General features: G+C 38.0%; 1 protein-coding gene across 1 annotated transcript in view; it reads left to right on the forward strand.

Annotated features, from left to right (window-relative positions):
* mgat5 (alpha-1,6-mannosylglycoprotein 6-beta-N-acetylglucosaminyltransferase) overlaps positions 1–22,413 on the forward strand; it is a 67,836-nt gene that overhangs the window by 11,332 nt on the left and 34,091 nt on the right. The window contains exons 2-3 of the mRNA XM_077226129.1: positions 1,615–2,037; positions 12,033–12,200. Of these exons, the coding sequence (XP_077082244.1) occupies positions 1,797–2,037; positions 12,033–12,200 (409 nt within the window). The 5' untranslated portion in view covers positions 1,615–1,796. The remainder of the gene's footprint in view (positions 1–1,614; positions 2,038–12,032; positions 12,201–22,413) is intronic.

Here is a 22,413-nt window from a genome sequence, read left to right on the forward strand (position 1 = left end):
TTCAGCCTTTGTGCCCACATTATGTCAGTGGCATACCCTTCTGCTGACTATATTTAAATCTTTGCCCCATATACAAACAAGTATATTTGTGTTCATAAAATAACTATTTGTCTTTCATTCTCTGGAAGCCTTTCAGGCGAGGTTTACTTTAACATTCTCATCCTTTGATTTGACTCGATCCCCTCATTGAAATGCCACCGCACGGTCTGTTACCAATTTTAATAACCAATTTTTCTGCTAAGTGCTTGTTGCGATTTTCACTTGGTGTCGAATTCGGGCAACAACAAAAAACTTAGGTTTCAATATTAAGTCAATATAAATTTCTACAAGGAAATCATGTGCAAGTGTTAAAACACATTTGACAAGCACATACTTGTAAACTTCTTGGTTTATAATCCTTAGTGGTTTGGCTGTGATCCACAGTGAACCTTGGTTCATTGTAGGCTTGCTGCGATTATCGGTGTTGCAAGGTGTTCCGCCGCACACCAATTACATCACTCGCCCACTGTGGCACCCTAAGTGTACTGACATCTTTCCAAAGGTAAAAATAACATTCCTTCTTGTTCATTCATGTTTATTTGATGCTATAAATTAACTAGAAGGAAGAGATGATCGGTTCACGAGCAGCTTTAACTGAGGCTCTACAGCGATCTGTCAGACACATTAAAGAGCCATAAAACGGTATTTATTGTTTAAATTTCTTTAAAAAATGACCAAATTGGAAAGTTGTTACTTCTGTTTCATATCAAAAGTAACCTGGTCTGTCAGCGCGTTGTCAGTGTCCTCTGCTCCGCTTTTTCACTGTGTGAGAACATGGTGTGAGCGGCGTGGCTTGTCGGACATAGCAACAGTAACTAAAGGGGGCGGGTCTTTATGACTCGATCCCCTCATTGAAATGCCACCGCACGGTCTGTTACGTCTGTTGAAACGGTCTCTGTTTAATCCCACAACAATGTGATACACTAGAGACCGTATTGTGAGTCTGGTTATGTGGTCATCGATTATGATGTGACAGTTGTAGTCACATTGTCTGGCAGCAAAGGTGAAACAAAATGGTTTCCTTTGCATGCTTTTGCTACATTTATCTGGATTGTTCTGGATTGTTTCTTTTCATTTGAGTGGTTGTCTTCTTGCTAGGGACATTTCTTGGGTCATTTGAGTGGTTGCTAGGGTCATCCTGGTCATTACTTGGGTCAATTGAGTGGTTGCTAGGGTCATCTTGGTAATTTCTTGGGTCTTTGGGTGGTTGTTAGGATCATCTGGGTCATCAGAGTGCTTGTTAGGGTTGGATGTTTATTAGGGTCTTTTGGGTGTTTCCTAGGGTCACTTCTTGGGTCTTTTGGGTGGTCACTTTGAGTGGTTGCTTGGGTCTTCTGGATTATTCCTTAGGGTCTTTTGGGTAGTTTCTTACTGGCCAAGTCAAGTCCACCTACTAGTATCTATGTAGTTTCTGTAGGTTTTAGATACGACTCTTCTTTGGAATTCCACCCCCCCAATTTAATTGTCCACCAATTAAAAAAACTTTACTACAAAAATCAAACAATTGTGTTGATTCTTTTTGGTAAAAACCTTGCCTTTATACTAATTTTGACTTTTCTTGTTTTTTCCCCCCAGTGTCTTCATTGCGATGGAGCTTCTGGTGGGCGTGTCTCTGGTGTTATTGACAGCTTGAGCTAAAAGGAATGGACTGCAGTAAGGAAAAAAAAGACTAGAGACTCCGCCCCCCTGAGCACCATGAGGCTCAACTCATCCTGATTTGCACACACACTCCACATACTCAAACAAACTTCCTCGCCATGGGCTCTGTGTACTTGTGGAAGTTGTCCTCCCAAAAGCTGGGATTCTTCCTTGTGAGTTTTGGTTTCATTTGGGGGATGATGCTGCTTCATTTCACAATCCAGCAGAGGGCGACGCATGAAAGCAGCGTGCAGCTACGCATGCAGATATTGGATCTCAGCAAGCGATATATCAAAGCCCTTGCTGAGGAGAACCAGAGTGTGATGGACGGACCCTACGTAGGCACCATGACGGCATACGGTGAGTCCTTAGCTGTTTCCGAAATCACGGTCTGTCTAGTAAGTTTCGTATTTGACATCTCATCATTCTTATTGCTCTTTGTTTGGGAATGTCAAAGATGTTCATTGCTAGTCGCAACCGATGAAGCCACTGGAATGATTGGTGAACTTGAGCTACAGAAATGCATCCAGTTAACCCGAATACATCTTCTAGAACATTCTACTATAACCTGTATTACTAAGAATTGTAATTGCAAGATTGCGATATTCACAATTAAAAATTAAACAAATCATCCATTCTCATCCATTCTTGATGTATTGATGTAAATTTTGAAGATCTTCATCGTCAGTCACAACTGTTGAAGCCACCTGGATGAGGTGTTAACATTTTGAGTTACAGAAGTAAATCTACTTGACCTACATCTACTATTATGCTATTATTACTACTGTTACGACCTGAATAACTGAGAATTGCAATCGTAGATTTAATTTCTTTGTTGACATCTCATCACTGGTATTTCTAATTTTTTGTTTGGGAACGTTGAATATCTTTTTGGTCAGTCGCAACCAATGAAGCTACTTTCATCTACAGCTTGCAATAGAAGTTCAGAATGTTGTCTGCTCATATGCAGCTCCATGAGAAGCCTTCATTTGAATTTGTTTGAAGATGGTGTGAGGAATAGAGAGCTTTACTATGAAGAAAATCTGCAGGAATCCAAGATACTGCGGGAGATGGGAACACTGCAGTTGGGCAATTTGCATCCAACAAAAGTCCGTTTTTTATATCAGCCGTATAAATCGACACGGCTGCTGCACTACGGCTTGTTATAACTCCTCTGGCTTTGTCTTTCCCGGTGTTTTTTTTTTTTTCCTCCACTGCATGTTTAAATCTATATTTAGCTCCCATTATTACCTGAGGCTCCAGCTGAGTAGCGATGCCATGCAGAAGTCGCATTTGTGATGGGCTGCAACCATAACAATCAATGTTTATAGAGACAATGTCATCATTCTTAAGCAGAAGAAAGCTGCGGCGTTGTCTGTTTTAGCCCTTCTCTCAGAACACAGCCGTCGATAACTTATTCATGCCGCTAATAGAGGTGCTCCGTTGGGCAAGAGGCCTCATTACGGCCCACGGATGACTATTGATCCAGAAGCAAAGACACACACCACACGGCTTCTTGCAAACAATACACCCAGCATTTCTTGCACTAAACAGCTTATTTTACAGGTGAAGTCGCAATTTTTGTTTTATTTACTGGGGTCAAGAAACTTCCAGAGGTGTTTGGTGCAAGTAAACACATGTTACTTTTGGGTTTCTCGTGTAGGAGAGTTGACCCCGATTGCATCCCGTGCTCCAGCAGGTGAAATGTCAGACGTGTAAGACGTAGCCTTGGTAACATTATCAGCAACAAATGCCTTAGTTGGTTGGTTATAATGCTAATTAAGGCCCATGATATTAGAGGTAACTCAACCAGTGTGAGGAGAAAGTACTTAATTTTCTCAAGGCAACAGGGGATTCGTGATGGTGTTGCAGGGGGTCTGATAATTATTATCTCAATAATTTTCATCTCAATAATTAATATCTCAACATTTGTTTTTTCAAAAAACGCTATCTTTGGTAAATCTCAAAAGCAATATACATTTTGCAAATTGTACATTATGTTGTCATGTCTAAATTAATCTTTGCTTTAAAATGAGTCTTTTATTTTTTTATGTATTTAGACACGGTACAATAGAATTTGTTGTTTGTATTTTGGTTGTAATTGCGTTTTTCACTTGGTAGATAAAATGTGGTGATGTTTCAGAAGATCCAATATTTATTGTTTATTTAGCCTTTTGTCTAGGTCAGGAGTGTCAAACAAAGGAGTTTAGCTTAAACCCTAATTGAACACAACTGATCCAGCTAATCAAGTCATTCAGGCTTATTTGATAACTACAGGTAGGCTATGTGTGTTGAAGCAGGGTTGGAACTAAACTTTGGAACTGAGTTTGACATCCCTGATCTAGGTTAACATTAGACCAGGCGGCCAAGTTAAGTTGCTTGCTACTACTTAAATGTTTCAAATGATAAGCCATATTTGAGGGGGATGGATGATAGGAGAACGTTATGATTTCCTAAATGGTAAAATGGTAAATGGCCTGCATTTATACAGGTCCTTCTCAAAAAATTAGCATATTGTGATAAAGTTCATTATTTTCCATAATGTAATGATAAAAATTAAACTTTCATATATTTTAGATTCATTGCACACCAACTGAAATATTTCAGGTCTTTTATTGTTTTAATACTGATGATTTTGGCATACAGCTCATGAAAACCCAAAATTCCTGTCTCAAAAAATTAGCATATCATGAAAAGGGTCTCTAAACGAGCTATTAACCTAATCATCTGAATCAACTAATTAACTCTAAACACCTGCAAAAGATTCCTGAGGCTTTTAAAAACTCCCAGCCTGTTTCATTACTCAAAACCGCAATCATGGGTAAGACTGCCGACCTGACTGCTGTCCAGAAGGCCATCATTGACACCCTCAAGCAAGAGGGTAAGACACAGAAAGAAATGTCTGAACAAATAGGCTGTTCCCAGAGTGCTGTATCAAGGCACCTCAGTGGGAAGTCTGTGGGAAGGAAAAAGTGTGGCAAAAAACGCTGCACAACGAGAAGAGATGACCGGACCCTGAGGAAGATTGTGGAGAAGGACCGATTCCAGACCTTGGGGACCTGCGGAAGCAGTGGACTGAGTCTGGAGTAGAAACATCCAGAGCCACCGTGCACAGGCGTGTGCAGGAAATGGGCTACAGATGCCGCATTCCCCAGGTCAAGCCACTTTTGAACCAGAAACAGCGGCAGAAGCACCTGACCTGGGCTACAGAGAAGCAGCACTGGACTGTTGCTCAGTTTTGCATGTCATTCGGAAATCAAGGTGCCAGAGTCTGGAGGAAGACTGGGGAGAAGGAAATGCCAAAATGCCTGAAGTCCAGTGTCAAGTACCCACAGTCAGTGATGGTCTGGGGTGCCATGTCAGCTGCTGGTGTTGGTCCACTGTGTTTTATCAAGGGCAGGGTCAATGCAGCTAGCTATCAGGAGATTTTGGAGCACTTCATGCTTCCATCTGCTGAAAAGCTTTATGGAGATGAAGATTTCATTTTTCAGCACGACCTGGCACCTGCTCACAGTGCCAAAACCACTGGTAAATGTTTTACTGACCATGGTATTACTGTGCTCAATTGGCCTGCCAACTCTCCTGACCTGAACCCCATAGAGAATCTGTGGGATATTGAGAAGAGAAAGTTGAGAGACGCAAGACCCAACACTCTGGATGAGCTTAAGGCCGCTATCGAAGCATCCTGGGCCTCCATAACACCTCAGCAGTGCCACAGGCTGATTGCCTCCATGCAACATTGAAGCAGTCATTTCTGCAAAAGGATTCCCGACCAAGTATTGACTATTGAGTGCATAACTGAACATAATTATTTGAAGGTTGACTTTTTTTTTGTATTAAAAACACTTCTTTTATTGGTCGGATGAAATATGCTAATTTTTTGAGACAGGAATTTTGGGTTTTCATGAGCTGTATGCCAAAATCATCAGTATTAAAACAATAAAAGACCTGAAATATTTCAGTTGGTGTGCAATGAATCTAAAATATATGAAAGTTTAATTTTTATCATTACATTATGGAAAATAATGAACTTTATCACAATATGCTAATTTTTTGAGAAGGACCTGTATAGCGTTTTCACAGACTCAATGGCCACCAAAGCGCTTTACATATTTGCCTCACATTCACCCATTCACTCACTCATTCATACACCGACGGTGGTGTCAGCCATGCAAGGCGCCATCCAGCTCGTCGGGAGCAGCTGGGGTTAGGTCCTACATGGGGTTGGGCCTACATGAACCACTGAGCCACTGCCGCCCCGACATTCTGTACATACCCGACATACTGTAACTAAACCTGTACCCCCACAAGGAAATTATAGTTTATCCCTGTTAACAATCTGTCCCTGACAAACTGTGTAACTTCACCACTTTCTGTGGATTTTTTTTCTTCTACTGCGACTAACCGACTAATACAATATTGGTCAACTAATGTTTAGTTGACTATTTGGGGGCAGCCCTTAATAGTTAAATTGACTATTAATTGAATAACCAATTTTTCTGCTAAGTGATTGTTGCGATTTTCACTTGGTGTTGAATTCGGGCAACAACAAAAAACTCAGGTTTCAATATTAAGTCAATATAAATTTCTACAAGGAAATCATGTGCAAGTGTTAAACACATTTGACAAGCACATACTTGTAAACTTCTTGGTTTATAATTCTTAGTGGTTTGGCTGTGATCCACAGTGAGCCTTGGTTCATTGTAGGCTTGCTGCGATTATCGGTGTTGCAAGGTGTTCCGCCGCACACCAATTACATCACTCGCCCACTGTGGCACCCTAAGTGTACTGACATCTTTCCAAAGGTAAAAATAACATTCCTTCTTGTTCATTCATGTTTATTTGATGCTATAAATTAACTAGAAGGAAGAGATGATCGGTTCACGAGCAGCTTTAACTGAGGCTCTACAGCGATCTGTCAGACACATTAAAGAGCCATAAAACGGTATTTATTGTTTAAATTTCTTTAAAAAATGACCAAATTGGAAAGTTGTTACTTTTGTTTCATATCAAAAGTAACCTGGTCTGTCAGCGCGTTGTCAGTGTCCTCTGCTCCGCTTTTTCACTGTGTGAGAACATGGTGTGAGCGGCGTGGCTTGTCGGACATAGCAACAGTAACTAAAGGGGGCGGGTCTTTACGAACGGTCAATTGCAGCTATTTCGAAAGTAAAGTGTACAAGGCCATACAGGCATTCATAAGTGTCAAACCTACCCAATCCCAGCCCTCCTTATTACAGGTGTTGTCACACATCGATTATACGGTCCGGTTGTAACATTTAGAGTGAATGAAACAAAACAATGAAACAAAAATCTAGCTGGTCTCCATGTATAGCTTTGCATCTGTAGCTAGTTTGCTGTATGTCCAAGTATTGTATTCTGGTCCGCTTTTTGCTTTTCCTGTAAAGCAGAACTGCTTTTTGTTTATAATGTGGATCTATATAGTGCTCTCTGTAATCTAATCTTGGTCAATATATTGTCTCCTGTCTACATCGCGTCTCGCTGAAGCTCCAGGATATTTATTTCCATTAATGCATCTCATTTTCATTTAATAAGTCAGACAGACAGACAGACAGACAGACAGGTGATGAGAGAGTTACAGACACCCAAAAATGATTAAACCAGGCCGAAGTGAAAGATCAATTTGTATTATCCGTTGGAAGTGAAAGTGAGAAAGAGAGCTAGAGAAAGAGACCGAAATGGTAGCTGTAAGGTCAGATATGTCTCACACCGTGGTAATATGAAGGGTAAAAACACAAATCCAGCTCTGTCTTTCAGATCTGGGTTAGACTCATCTAAATCTAACTTTTTTTGTGCGCCATCTTTACCCTCTAAACTACACTGAATGAAATTATAACTGGAACACTTTTTTTTGCCCCCATTTTTCATAATCTGAACTCAAAGATTTAAGACTTTTTCTATGTACACAAAAGGCCTATTTCTCTCAAATATTGTTCACAAATCTGTCTAAATCTGTGTTAGTGAGCACGTCTCCTTTGCCGAGATAATCCATCCACCTCACAGGCGTGGCATATCAATATACTGATTAGACGGCATGATTATTGCACAGGTGTGCCTTAGGCTGGCCAAAATAAAAGGCCACTCTAAAATTGGCAGTCATCGAAGGTGGTTTTATGTTAGGATGGTATACGCTTTGAAATACTGAAAATTATTAAGATTCTTTTCTGTCTGAAAATAAATTAATGCTTTTGTTGTATCATTATTTATTATATTATGTAGTATGCTTTTGATTATTTAAAAAAGTTGATATATATATGTATGTATATAAATAAATAACTTTTTTTTAAATAATTAAAAATATACTACATAATATTAAGCACAAATAATGATAATTCTTGCAGAAATTAAATCATACTTAAAAATGCAGAACGGATTTTTAAGTATCGTTTAATTTCTGCTTTTTGAAAATAAGATCATGAACATTAGTTTAAAATTAGTTATCATGATTTTTCATGGACGATTACGATTTCATTCTACAAGCAAATTGGCTGATTCTGATACCAGTTGCCGATTTTTTATTATTTTATTAAATAAACTGGCCATAAAAATATCTTTAGCCATTTGAAATTAGAGGCAACCACTGCATTTTAATCACAATCCAAACAAAAATGCTACGCGCATTGTTTTTGAATTTTGTTTTTCAAGATTTAGAACAAAAACAGAGTGGTCTGACTTTAGATTTGTAATTTATGAAATTATGCCACACCTGCAAAAATAAGTTCAGCAGATGGACTAAATGAATACCGTTTTTTTAGTACCTCTGTGCTTATTGAAACTACTTAATATAGAGAGATAAGAGAAAAAGAAAATGCCATCAAAACTTTTCTGAAGACAGCCAGTTCCCTTCAGAGACATTCATATAAACCCCCACACCCAATTATTCTTCCTATATTTTGAGCATCTCGTACAGTGAGCACCTGACACAGTATTTGCTCTGCTAGCCTTCTGTGTTCTCAACTTTGCCTCAATTTTCAGCAGTGGTGGGCGAAGTACACATACCATGTACTTGAGTTAAAGTAAAGATACTCAAGGTAAAATATTACTCAAGTAAAAGTAGAAGTGCTGCCTTTAAACATTAACTTGAGTAAAAGTACAAAAGTATTTGCCTTCAAATGTACTTAAGTATCCAAGTACTATGATTTTTTTATGTCTATAATGTCCTATTATAATTTGTCACAAGACTCTCTATGTGAAGACTAATGTCACGCTTGGCACACCAATCTATTAACAAAATGACATATATATATATTTGAATTGAATACATTTTTTGTTTCATTTTGGAGGGAAGGGGACTATTCCCGTATAATGCATATACTGTATATATTTTTCTCGAGCGTCTATGGTCTTAATTAACATCCTAAAGTTATGATACATTCACATAAACCTGCATATATATATATATATATATATATATACACACACACACACACACACACGTTGCTGTCTGCCCAGCTTAAAATTTTTGGCAACGCGATTTAAAGAATCACGTGACCGCGTTGCGGCGAGATCGTTGTTAATTATTTTATAAAGTAGGCTATGTAACGTAAGATAAAAGGAGTTTTATCAGTAGCAGCTACGTGTGACGTCGCATTTTCTGTGACAGCTCCAGCTCTCCGACGCACAGTGTAAATATGTCGAATTCACTCACTTCATTTTGTTCACTCCTTGCAGATATAGTGCACTCAAATGCCATAGGGATTAGTGAATGAGTGAACGAGGGAGCGATTTCGGACACAGCTACTGTGTCGCAACCGTCTGTTCGCAACTGGCTCTGGTTCGTACTTAGTAGATACCGCCAATTCAAGTTCAAAACAAAGCTTGCGCGCTGTACTGTGATTGGTGGCTCGTTTGACCAGCTACGTTAGTCTCTGTTTTTATCCATTCATAAATAAAAATGAACGACTGATTTTGAAAATGTAGTAGAGTAAAAAGTAAGATATTTGACTTTGAAATGTAGTGGAGTTAAAGTAAAAGTCTCCCCAAATTTAAATACTTCAGTAAAGTACAGATACGCAAAAAAGCTACTTAAGTAGGCTACAGTAACGAATTACATTTACTTCGTTACTGTCCACCACTGGTTTTCAGCACGTTCCGTCTCTGGTCTGTGTCAACGTCCTGTTTACAGACTTTGTAATATTTCCGCACAAATTACATTTTAGGAAATTATTGCAATGCAGTTTGTGTGCAAGTCCAGATTAGAAATCGGACAAAAATTGTCTGGCCGACTGGTGCCTCTCCATTTAAAACAATGAAAGCATATTCATTATGTATATTTTATTATTATAAATGATTGTTGTTATTTGTGGCATTATATTTTTCTCAAAATTTTATAATGTGATATAATTATAAAAGATGAAAAATGTAAAAAGATGGATTTTAATCCACTTTTTTCATTTCGAATGAATGGCTTATATTTAAAGTTATTATCCAAACAATTTTTTAATTAATTTACATGTGAATATTGTTGTTGGATGCTTTTAAATATCGGTAGAAGTAGTTAACTGTTTTCCCTCAAAACGGCGCAAAAACTCTTGTTTTTCAAGTCATGATGCCAGTATAATCTGTAACATTTGTCATTCCCGCAAAACAGTGGAACTGACAAAGAAGTACTTCTGTACTGTGATTTTTTGTGAGATTGACAGCTAGTGGTTGAAACGGGTACTGAAGTCCAAATTCAAAATACTGTAGAGTTGTTCCTCCCGCCCCCTCACATTTCAACAAGTATTTGTAAAAACAAGTATCTGAACTTAGAATGTTTCCTAAGTCTCTGCAAACATATTATGGTATGTTAATGCTTTAGTACTGTCAAAAATTGACATACAGCACCTTTACTGTCACATGCCGGTTATGCGAATGTGACTGGCCCCGAACGGTTTACTGCTCTCTGAGGGATTTAGTCCTGGGACGTGTGATGATGATGTCATGACGTCATCATAATTGTGAGTAGAGGTAGTACTCAGTGACATAGAAATATGGATTATACTCTTGTCTCCATCTGCCAGAATAAATCCGATTGGATTTGGACAATTATTTGAGCCAGAGAGAAAAAGATTAAATGAGCTAAAGACATTCACAAGTTTAACTTTCATAATGTTACACATTTCTGCATGAAAAATAATATTTAGCTGGAAATATTGTAATTGGATCATTTGGGACTTTGATTGGATTGGACAAGATTTCACTAGTGGTGCATTGTGAGATGCATTGTTTCTCTTCATTCCTTCATCCTTTTTTGTTTTTTGAGATGCGAGTGAGAAACAAGAACAAGTAGTTTAAGGCTTAGTCACAGAATTATGTCACTGGAAATCAGTTTAATAACATATTTGTTCTTCATTCAAGTAGTTGCCACGAATTGCCACGAGGTGTTGTCACCCAGAATTCCCTAAGAGGAGAAATGTTCCATGGTAAAAGAATGATACTTATTCGTCCTCCTTCTGTATTTTTATAGTTTATTACATGTGGTGTGTTTGTTTATTGGATTCTTTAAACTGAATTACTGAATCAAGAATCAATCTCTACCATATGGATCTCGGGATTCTGATTCAAAATTGCATTTGGATCATTCCACGACCCACTCGTCCTCTGACTCTGCATTTGAACATAATCATCTTTCATAGTGTGTTATCAAGATGAAACTCCAGATTATTGAGTTATTGAGCATATGGATGGTTCTTAATCCATCTGTTCTGCAGAAAGCTTGGGTTTCAGCTGAAATCATATTAAAACATGTTTGAAATGCTGAAGGTGTGTTGACCTCATTCAGTTAAGTGTGTGGGGGTATGAAAATATAAATGAGCACAATGCCTATTTCCTCACCATAAAGATTTGTTCTATTCTATTCTATTCTATTCTATTCTATTCTATTCTATTCTATTCTATTCTATTCTATTCTATTCTATTCTATTTGTACCGAATACAAGATGGATAAATGCTTAGTCTGAAACTTGTGGCAGAAAAAGTAAAAAAATCTAAGAAAAAAACAAATCTTGGTGTTTGGACTTATTTACAGATATTTGCATATAAGTTGCATATTTATGCTCTTATGAAATTTCAGTTGGATGCAAAACATTGGAAAAATAAGCCTGTATGTATGTATGTGTGTGTATATATATTCATTTATATATATCGCTACATATAATTCTACTAAACATTCTAAATATTATATGTGTGTGTGTGTATATATATATTAATAAATAATTTAAATAATCTGTATAAAATAAAAACAAAAAATATATATTTATTGTATTTTTTTATGTGTATAATAAAATAATTAATAATGCCTTTATTCTACTGTATTCTTTTAGCTAATCATATGTGTATAATATTCTTTTGTGCAGATCTGAAAAAGACTCTAGCTGTTCTTCTGGATAATATAATGCAGAGATTATCAAAGCTGGAGTCTAAAGTGGACAATATCATATACAACGGCACAAGTACTAACCTGACCAATGGAACCGGGACCCCTGGACCGAACCCTGTCAGCCCAGAGAAAGTCAACGTGGCAGGTACAGATGGTCTTTCTCATCATACTTTACTCTTTGCACTGAAATATTTTCTGTTAATCTTCCTATTGAGCATTTCTAATTTTCTTTGCCCCCCACCCCCCCCCCCCTTTTTTTTCTCTCCAAAGTCAGCGTCCCTCCCCAGATCTCTGAGAAAACACGGCACTCTTTACACATCGCGGCACACACACATTCATGGTTTTATTTCACAGTTCCTGCCCTCTTTATTGGACTCTATTGATTTTTCTTCAGCTACAAGATGATTAACGACATGTTAGATAACTAACTATTTGTAGTTTCACCATCAAGTGTTTGCTAGAAAGAAAGGGCTTGTTATGGGTGGTGTCTTTGGTTTGAAAAACAATAAGATATTACTCAGCAAATAATGTAGGATGGGCCTTTGCTTTGTCCATTTTTATGTGTTCATTAAAAGTAGAAGTAATTTTCTTTAGGAACATGTGTTTCCTCTAGGTTCCGCTTGGGTGTTTTTTGTGGTTTACACTTACGCTAGTTGATTTTTACTACAATCCGCTGATGTTGTGTTGTTTCAGGTTGTAGTGACAGAGCTGGGAGTTAATGTAGCTTGAATTTGTCACTAAAGCGAAGTTTGAATTGGCAGAATGAAAGTTTGATTAGTATTCTGTTGGCACAATGCTGTCTGGGAGACTGTTGTTGATCAGATGACTGTTGTAAATGTAATGCTGTGGTCATTTAGACATCTGCCATGGTAAACTATGGTATTTCTCTATCATTTGGTTATATTGAATATACCAAAGTATAATGGTATTACCACCTGTTGCAATCACTGTACCATACTATCACAGTCTCTACTGGTAACATCACAGGCATTGTTTAAGGGTATCAGTATCATTTTGTACATTTTACACAGTAATACCATGTTTTAGAACATGAAAATGAACCATGGCGTTATTATAGTTAAACTCTAGTAGCCATGTTTCTTTTGGAAGATTGGTTTCACTACAAATACTATAGTTGAACTATGGTTGCTGTTGTTAGTTTTCATAAATATCACAACAATACCATGTTTTACACAGTAATACTATGATTTTGGGATATGTACAATCGAAATACAATGTTTCTGGACATTTACCACAGGAATTCCATGTTCTTTTGTTTATGTACAACTGAAATACAATGGTTTACCATTGGACATTTACCACTTCTGCATAGTAGCATGTACAATGGTAATACTATATCTTTATGCATTTACCACAGTAACATCATGTTTTTCTATGTGTGAAGTTCCATTGCCATGGCTTTGGATATTTACTACAGCAATACCATATTTTCTTGTGCATGTACAGTAATACCATGATTTGGGTATGGACACAGTATGACGTGGTTTTTGGAAAGTTACCACAGTAATGCTATTTTTGTGCATTTACAGTTGTAGTACCACTGTAATACCATCTTTTTAGGAAACCTACAATGGTTTTCTTTGAAGTACCTTGAGGTAACATGTAAAACATATGGTAATCATTCCAGTTCCTTGCTTATATTAAAATACCATGGTATTACCATCTCATGCTTTCGCTGTAACCTGGTACCGCCTCTGTGCTTTTCCGTAAAGGTTGTATGTGTGATTTCTCTGTCGCTCGACTTGATGTGTGTGGGGATGTGATCCATCGCCCTCTGACTCACTGTGCTTAATATAGGCCAAACCCCTGTTGAGTCATCTGGTGCTTGACAGTGGCTGGATATCGCTAACTCTCTCTCTTTCTGACTGCTTTTGTGACAGACCGCTGCGATGACAGTTCTGGCGTCCTTTGTTTATATCTCAAACTGAGCTAAACTGCTTTAAGGCACATTGAGCAGTAAAGGGAGGTTAAAATTACAGTATGTGATGCGTGTGGTGTTGTGTCCTGTGCCCTAACTTGATTTGCAAAGATTGCGCAGTGCATAAATAATTTAGCTCTTTTGCCATTATAAACAGCACTTCATAAGTCAAGCATCACTATCATATTTGGGGTTAGATATGTGAACCAAAAACAGTCTCATGATGCGATGCGTCAAAATGCGCATAAAAACAGGGTGATAGAAACATAGCTATAGATGTTTTTGAGAACTCAAACCAACATTTTCAGATGTAAGTCATAATTCAGGAGGACAGCAGCTTGAATCTTTACTCGCAGTCCCAAGCGCTATTATTCCATGACGAATAACAGAGTAGGGCCTGGCAGCTAGTGAAGAAATGAAAGAAAAGTCCTGCCTCTCAAAGCTATCAAACGAGTCTTTATAGTCCATCAACATGATGACAAATCTTAGCAATACCGTCTAAGAGGCTCGCACAAAGACTCATTGTGGTCTTCATGTTGGAACTGTAAAACCGTGAATGTACTTGTGAACTCTTGCACCCACACAAGAGAACATTCACCTTCTGCTCGTTCTTGCCGAGTTTCTCTAAATGGGTGCATTTAATGTTTGAAGAAAAAAAAAAGAACTTGAAGAAATGGAAGGGTTTTTTGTTCGTAGGTCACCTGCTGTTAACCTCAAAAGTGCTATGCTTCCTGCAGTCTTTGTTGCAGTGTTTGAAAGTTTTTTTTTTTTTTTTACATCGATGTCATGACGTGCGCAGCCGCGATAGTCAAATCAAAGAATGTGCGATGTCAAGTATAGAGATTGTAAATCCATACGGACCAGGCACCACGGTTCGAAGTTTAACCATCATACAGAGAAAGTTTATAATTTGCACGTTTTTAAGGTCCTGTCAGTTTAAAAATTCAAGCGATTTTAAACCTTTTGAGCACAAGAAGACACTGAAGAGAGTTCAGTTCTGAAAACAACGAACATCGAATTCCGTTCTCTTTCGCGTCTATTTGTGATTAACTGGACATATACACGCAAAATTATGTCAAGACGCCCATCTCGGCTGGTATCCTTGTTAACACAGTCAAATATGGCTCACGTGAACGTACAAAGTGACAGCAGCTGCAACATTCCAGCTGTCATTGTGTCATTGATGTTAATCAAACAACAAAAGAAAAAAACAATCACTTTTGTAGCTGTAACAAAGATTAATTATATTTAATTTAGCCTATAGTGAGTTTGATCATTCAATTTCTGTACATGAATGCTGTTAGTCTTACCTGAAAAACACAAAGCACTGTTTATCTGATTTGTGTCTTTGTTCTATTGTATTTATCTCTGCTTGTAATTTTGTTTATTTTATATGCGTATTCTATGCATAGTTCTAGAGTGATTCATTCTTTCCAAAAAGAACTATTCAAGTCATCTTGTGAATTTTTTCATCATATCGCAATATACTGTATATCTCACAATGTCCGTGTTTTTCCAATCTCGTGCAGCCCTACGATGTAGGATTGAATCTGTTTTCTGATTGGCTGAAAAACTTTATAAAGAGATCAGAGAGACCGAATCTATTTGTTGAGTTTGTTTTGGGAGCATTCATAGTTCTAGCAGCCTGTTAGCTTAGCTGTTTTTCATATGAATAATAATGTTTGTCACAACAAACTGAAGCTTGTTGTTGGCCCAGAAAAAATGGAAAATATTATTTCCAGTATAGAAAGATAACCTAGTTACATTAAAAGACCCTGTTATATTTCCAACTATTTTTCCAACTATTTTCTACGTTTATATTGTCTTCATTATCATTTTTAAAATATGTGAACGTTGTCCTTTTTTCTTATGTAGGATTCTCACTGTTGTCTCTTTCATATGCATCAGAGTTGGATTAGCATATTATATCTGCATCAACGAATCTAAGTCACAACAAACTGAGGCTAGAAAATAACTTATTTTCAAAGCAGGGTCAACAGAAGCTAAAACCATTTTTACTAAATTTTTATAAAGGTTTGAGAGAGTTCTTTGGAAAAATTGGAAAAACTTGTTTAGTGCTAGCTCAAAATTGACACACGTAATTATGTTAATGTTTGTTTTTCACTATCTCCACTTTCAGGATAACATCAGACCTGGATTGGCATTATCTCACATCTGCGTCTGCGGATCCACCCGATTAAAAAACGTTGAACTGATGCCCGCCGATGTTATCTATCCAAACATAGCACGTTTCACCCAGGCTTTCTCTCTTTCTCAGAGGTTATCGGCATCGCGTGCCAGTAGCGAAGAGAGCCCAGGTGTTCGTGCGGCCCGTGTCTGTGTGTGCGTTTGTTTGCGCCAGCGGTGTCTGTTACCGTCTCTCTAGACGCTGCTGAAATGACGCCGCTGGCAAGCTCTATGGTTCTGGCTCTTGACTCAGAGAGAGGAGGAGAACGAGAGACACAGACAGAGATACCCACTGTTAGCAAACAGAATGGCTGGCTTCATTGTGCTCGTAGATGCCGCTGGTGGACGCAAGGCCAACGTGTAATTAATAAGCTAAACACTTGCAGGCTAAGAACAATAGCACAAAGACCACGTTCATCCTTGCTAGCGAGAAGAGACGGAGCTAAAGTTAGAGTTGGGCCTGTTCATACCAAGAATGCTAACTATAAAGATAACCATATTAGCATCCACACCAACGCACAATATATGTGCAGTTATACTGCTGCAGTTACGACGTCTGTCGCTTTAAATGCTCGAGCTCTTTAAAGTTGGTGGTTTCTGATTGGCTGTCAATGTTTTTATCATTCAACAGCTGTAAAAAAATAATTCTGAAAGTGATTCCAACTATATTGCTCCTTTATATCGTTATCATCATTATAGTTATGGTGTGGACCTCCCGTGTCTCACTGAAATGAAATGCGTATTAAACATGTTAATTATAGTTATCGTTTTTGGTGTGAACGGCCCTTTATTTAGTAATGCTTTAACGCTATTCTCTAACACCAAGTTTAAAAATGAATTCATCCCACACGTTTGCTAAACAGATGTGAATGATACCTAAAATGTTATGTCCTGCTACTTTTCTAAGCGATTGAACTTTCGATTTTTACGTGAAAGCTCGATCAGCTTAAAGGGTTATAACACCCAAAAATAAAATTCTGTCAATATTTACTCACCCTCATGTTGTTCCAACCCCGTAAGACCTTCATTCATCTTCGGAACATGAATTAAGATATTTTTGATGAAATCTGAGAGCTGGATCACTCCTCCATAGGCTTCTTGAGGGATTGAAACTTGCCGGCCTCGAAAACGTATTAAAGACATTGTTAAAATAGTCCAAGTGACTACAGTGGCTCAATATTAAGTTTATCAAGCGACGAGAATACTTTTTGTGTGCAAAAACAAACATAAATAACGACTTTATTTCAACTAATAATTTCCTTCTCTGGGCCTCTAGTCAGTTAAACTAGTGTAATTGCGTAGATCTACGTCACACGTAGGCTCACTATTGGCCGACGCTTGTCATGTGTGTGATGCGTGTGGCGTACAACAACAGATCATACGTTGTTAAACTAGTAACCTGACTCGAGGCCCAGAGAGAAGGAAATGAATAGTTGAAATAAAGTTATTTTTGTTTTTTTGCGGACAAAAACTGTTCTCGTCATTTGATAAACTTAAGATTGAGCCACTGTAGTCACTTGGACTATTTTAACAATGTCTTTAATAACTTTTCGAGGCCGGCAAGTTTCAATCCCTCAAGAAGCCTATGGAGGAGTGATCCAGCTCTTAGATTTCATCAAAAATATCTTTATTCATGTTCCGAAGATGAACGAAGGTCTTACGGGGTTGGAACAACATGAGGGTGAGTAAAAACTGACAGAATTTTCATTTTTGGATGAACTATCCCTTTAAATTCAGGGTTGCAAATTTTGCCAAGTTTTATCACTTTCTTCAGGTAATGTTTGACCCAAATTCTAGTTTGGTTTTCTTTTTGTCTCTTTTACACCACTTAAGGATTCCGATATGAAAAATCTAGCCGATAATTATTTTCATGTTGTGAGTGATAGATGGGTGATGTTAAAAGTTAAGATTTTTGACTGAATGAATGAATGAAAAATCAAACATTATAAGTTAAATCAGTTGTTTGAAATACTCTAAAAGTGAAACAGAACTCAATCAATATAAACCAATACTGATAAAAAATTAAATAAAAAACTATTATCATGTATCCCTACATAACAGTGATAATTTTAAATATTTAACTTTTGTTTTCCTATAACATTGTCATTTGGAAACTGTTATCTAGTGTCATTTGAACATATTGTTGTAGAAAAGCTTCCGATTGTTTGGTGGCTCGGATTATTTGGCCATTGAACGTAGAGCGTTCATCCTTTCCCAGTTCTGGATGTTTATCACCAGGTCTTGCTGTGACGGAGGTCTCCAGAGAGTTTGTGGTTGGCTGTGGAGCGTTTCTGCTGTTGGTTTCATGCATCCGGGACGGATATGGCTTCCCCGTTTAGGGGAACTGGCTTATTCAGTAATACTGACCACAACTAACGTAAAGCTCTTCTCACCAACTATACAAGCCAACCACGATGGGTACTTCCTGTTTTGTATTTCAAAGACATCATTCCATCGATTTTGAAATAAACGACATTTAGCATGTTTAGAAATTAATAAAGATGGTATTTTAGTAAGCTTATAGAACATTTTTGTATGATATGTTTTAGCGATGTTTTCCCCAAAAGTGTGAGTATGTCAGAAAGAACCAAGGCTTGTCTTCGGCCCGTGTGTGTGTGTGTTGTCCCGGAGGGTCTTGTTTGTGAGTTTCATCTGTCGGTTTTGATACTTTCGTGTGTCGTGAAGTAGTGTGTTGCTGATGTGAGAGCACACGTCCTTTTTTTTCTCTGTGTTGTCTCCATTTGTGTGTAACTAATTGTCTGTCAGTCACATTGTTGGACTCTTTAGCTCTTGTGTAGTCAGAAATGTGATAGTTATCAGTGCTCGGTATTGAAAGGCCCGTTGTGTTGGACTGTTCTCCTGTGGGATAATGATCCGATTCAGAGAGATGGTCAGCACACAGTGGAACTTAAATAAGGGCCAAAAAATGTCAAATAACACGTTTGTCTGGTTACAGTTTTAGTAATCCCTGTGTAAAAAGTGAAAAATTAAGGCTTTTCTGTGGAACCTTCTGAATCCCCAATATCTTCATTCAAAAGCTTTCTGTATTTGCAAATCAGACCTACAGCAGTGACGTGGGGTAATTTTGGCACATTTCTCTATCCAGAACGGTTTCACCTCCTATATTTTTGGGATGAGTTGCTTGGAACGACCGTTCCGGGTCATAAAACAGCATTACTGAGCTCACTTCCTGGACTTTGCTGTTCTATCAAATACCTACCTACTTATTTATTTATTTACGTAGGGTACGTTTTTATAAGTTCACGTAACCTGTCAAGAACATGGCTTGATCATGTTTCACCTCAAAATCATTAGGAAGAATTTAGAAAATATATTTTACTTAAAGAAAATGAAGGGTACAATTGTTGTTTTTTTTGTTATGTTGGTTGAAAGTATCCTCCTATCCTGATAGCAATCACTATGTTAAGCGGTCTAAATGTATTTTTATAAATGCATATTGTCTGTGGAAGGCGTAGGACCATAAAATGTTCATTCAATCATCGCATTCGGTCTGAATGAAATAATAGCATGTGTTCGCTTTCAGTCAACGTGTGTTTGCAAACCACTGCGCAGCCTGTTCACGCAGACATCGTTCGTCATCAGCGCATTTCACGTACGCTGTGCGAGAGCGAGAATAGCAGGAAAACAGTTGTTTACGTTCGTTTTTGCAATAATGTTACTCACTGTACTGTTTTCTCACCGGTGAATGATACATGATACATGATGTAATCCAAAAACGTTGCCTCTGTTCGTCTCACTTCTGGACTGTGTGCGTTCATATGTTTTGGAGGAGGCGTGGCTTTGGACGCCGATTTGCACTTAGGGTGGGATCTTATGCTTTCAATGCTAGCAGGCTAAAGTTAGCATTTCCCATATCACCTACTGCGCCTTTAAGCCTATTTTTAGGACTTTTTTTTTGTTGCATTGTGACATTATCCCCACCCCCAATTCAAAATTGCATGATGCAAAAGATCACATTCTCTTTACTATAATGCAAAAAAAAAAAATGCATGTGTTTGTTTATGTATACATACAAGTTTTTTTTGTAATGACCATGTTTAATTTGACAAATTTTTGGACATTTTGATGAAAATAATGTCTCTTTATATACACTTAATACAGTATGTTCAATGTGGCCTGGACTTATTTTCATGAGATTCACCTTTATTTAAAAAGCAATCATCTATGACCTGTCCTCATTTAAAAATTAAACGTGTGCAAGTCACATCCATTTGAAAGCTTCAGCAAAACCATTCCTGCTTGGCAGGGAGACTGAATGGCCTCAAATCGCCTAGAACAGAGATTATACACACACAGCACTGTACATTCACTCTCTGTAGAAGTGCCCTTGGTGTGTGTTTTCTGGCGTGAGAGAGACAAACACACGCGGCTGCTCTGAGGGAAATTTGTCTCACTGAAGCGCGAAAGAGAGAGAGACAGCTTTCCTGAGTGCTTTTCCTCTCTTGCTGCTCCATTTCTTGCTGTTTTCATCTCGTTGAAAGACACACTCATTGTCTGCTTGATTGTTGTGTTTGACGTGCAGGGTCTCGCACTATCCTGGAGGAGTGTGTGATGGAAAACGCCCATCTGTGTGTGTGTGTGTGTGTGTGTGTGTGTGTTTATGAGATAGAGTGTTTACAAGGGTGCATGTTAAGCCTGTGTCAAGCACAGCTGTTTTTTATGTAGCAGCATATGCGGAGGAAATAGTCAAAATTGTTCCATTTCTCTCTCCGTTTCCTTTGGCCAATCATTGTTTTTGCACCTGACATTAATAAGGAAGTTCAATAAAGTTCATGATAGAAAAATAATACATGTGACTACTAATATGTAGTTTGTTATGTTAATTATTTTAAAACTTTGGGCCAGATCTTGAATTCCTGATGCTTTTCTTTAACAGAAAAGGTCCCAAAAACCATTGAAAACTAGTCAACTTTGATAGCGCTAAAGGGATTGACGGTAATTTTAGCCTAAAGTACATGAACGTATACACACACGGAAGTAGTCTTAGTATGCCATATTCTGTGCCAATAAGTAAGTTTGCCGTACTATTTTCAACTGTTCAAAATATGATTTGCGACAGATGATGTCACCACATCCCAGAATGCCTTGGCATTAACGTCTCTTGTCTAATCTAATTTCCTCTCATCTCATCTTAACAGAAAAAGTCAATAGAAAATCACTGCAAACAAATTGTGACGCAAGGGATTGTGGGTAACATTTGCCTGAGAGGGCATGCCCGAGTGCACACTTTAAAAATCATACACCATCCAAACAATGTTTGTGTACTTTTTCCAATGTGTGCTATGATTTGGGACAAATCATATTCCAGTATTGCAAATCATTTATTATGCTTACCATGCAAGTTCTGAATGCATATTGTAATAGTAGTACTATAAAAAGATATGCTAGATATAATAATAGTAGTATGCCGTATTCAAATTTAGCCTGGATTTAAACTTAGTATCAGTACCGATGGCATCACTGCATCCCATAATGCCTTGCATGGGCCTTCATGTTATTCGATTCTGTCTTGCAAAACAATCCCTCTTTGGTAGATGAGGATGTCCGGTGTGTATGTGAAACAGATCAGGTTTTGTTTTTATCCATTTAAGGGATGATTGATGTCTAATTAAGCTCTAAATTGTGTTTGTAAGTTAAACACACCCAACCAGCCGATTGAGTTAGGGTTCAGAGACATATTTCACAGCTTGTTCTTGTCTTCTCTTCATAGTCATCCCTCTTTTTCTGCGATAATTTGGCTAATGTGCTTCATTGAGTCATTTTGATTGTTTCTCCCTTGACCTTTGGGTTATTTGTGTCATGGGACTCACAAAATGGCCTAAATTCTTTTAGCATGTGACCTTAAGCGATGTGGATTTGTGAATGGCATATACGCCCTTTACAGTTTGGTGTTCCCTCAGTGGGGTGTTTGTTTCGTTTACAGGAAGTGCTCTTAATGTGCGCTGTAACTGTCCTAGGTTGCGGCCAGCCATTGTTCTACAGCGCCGTCATATCTTGCGATTTATGAAGGAGAGAAAGAGAGCAGAAAGATGATCCAATCCTTGCAAATCAAATAATTGGAAATCACATGGCTAACACCCTTGCATGGCTGCAGTTTGTGTCCTCGTCTCCCCTCCCTTTATCTCGTCTTGTCTCCTCTCATCTCATCTTTCCCCCTCATGAACTTTTCCGCTTACTCGTCTTGACTCGTCTTGCTTCTTCTCCTCTCATT

This window comes from Siphateles boraxobius, unplaced genomic scaffold (genome assembly GCF_051911475.1).
Source record: "Siphateles boraxobius isolate OS27281-9 unplaced genomic scaffold, OSU_SipBor_1 13, whole genome shotgun sequence".
Taxonomy (NCBI): domain Eukaryota; kingdom Metazoa; phylum Chordata; class Actinopteri; order Cypriniformes; family Leuciscidae; genus Siphateles; species Siphateles boraxobius.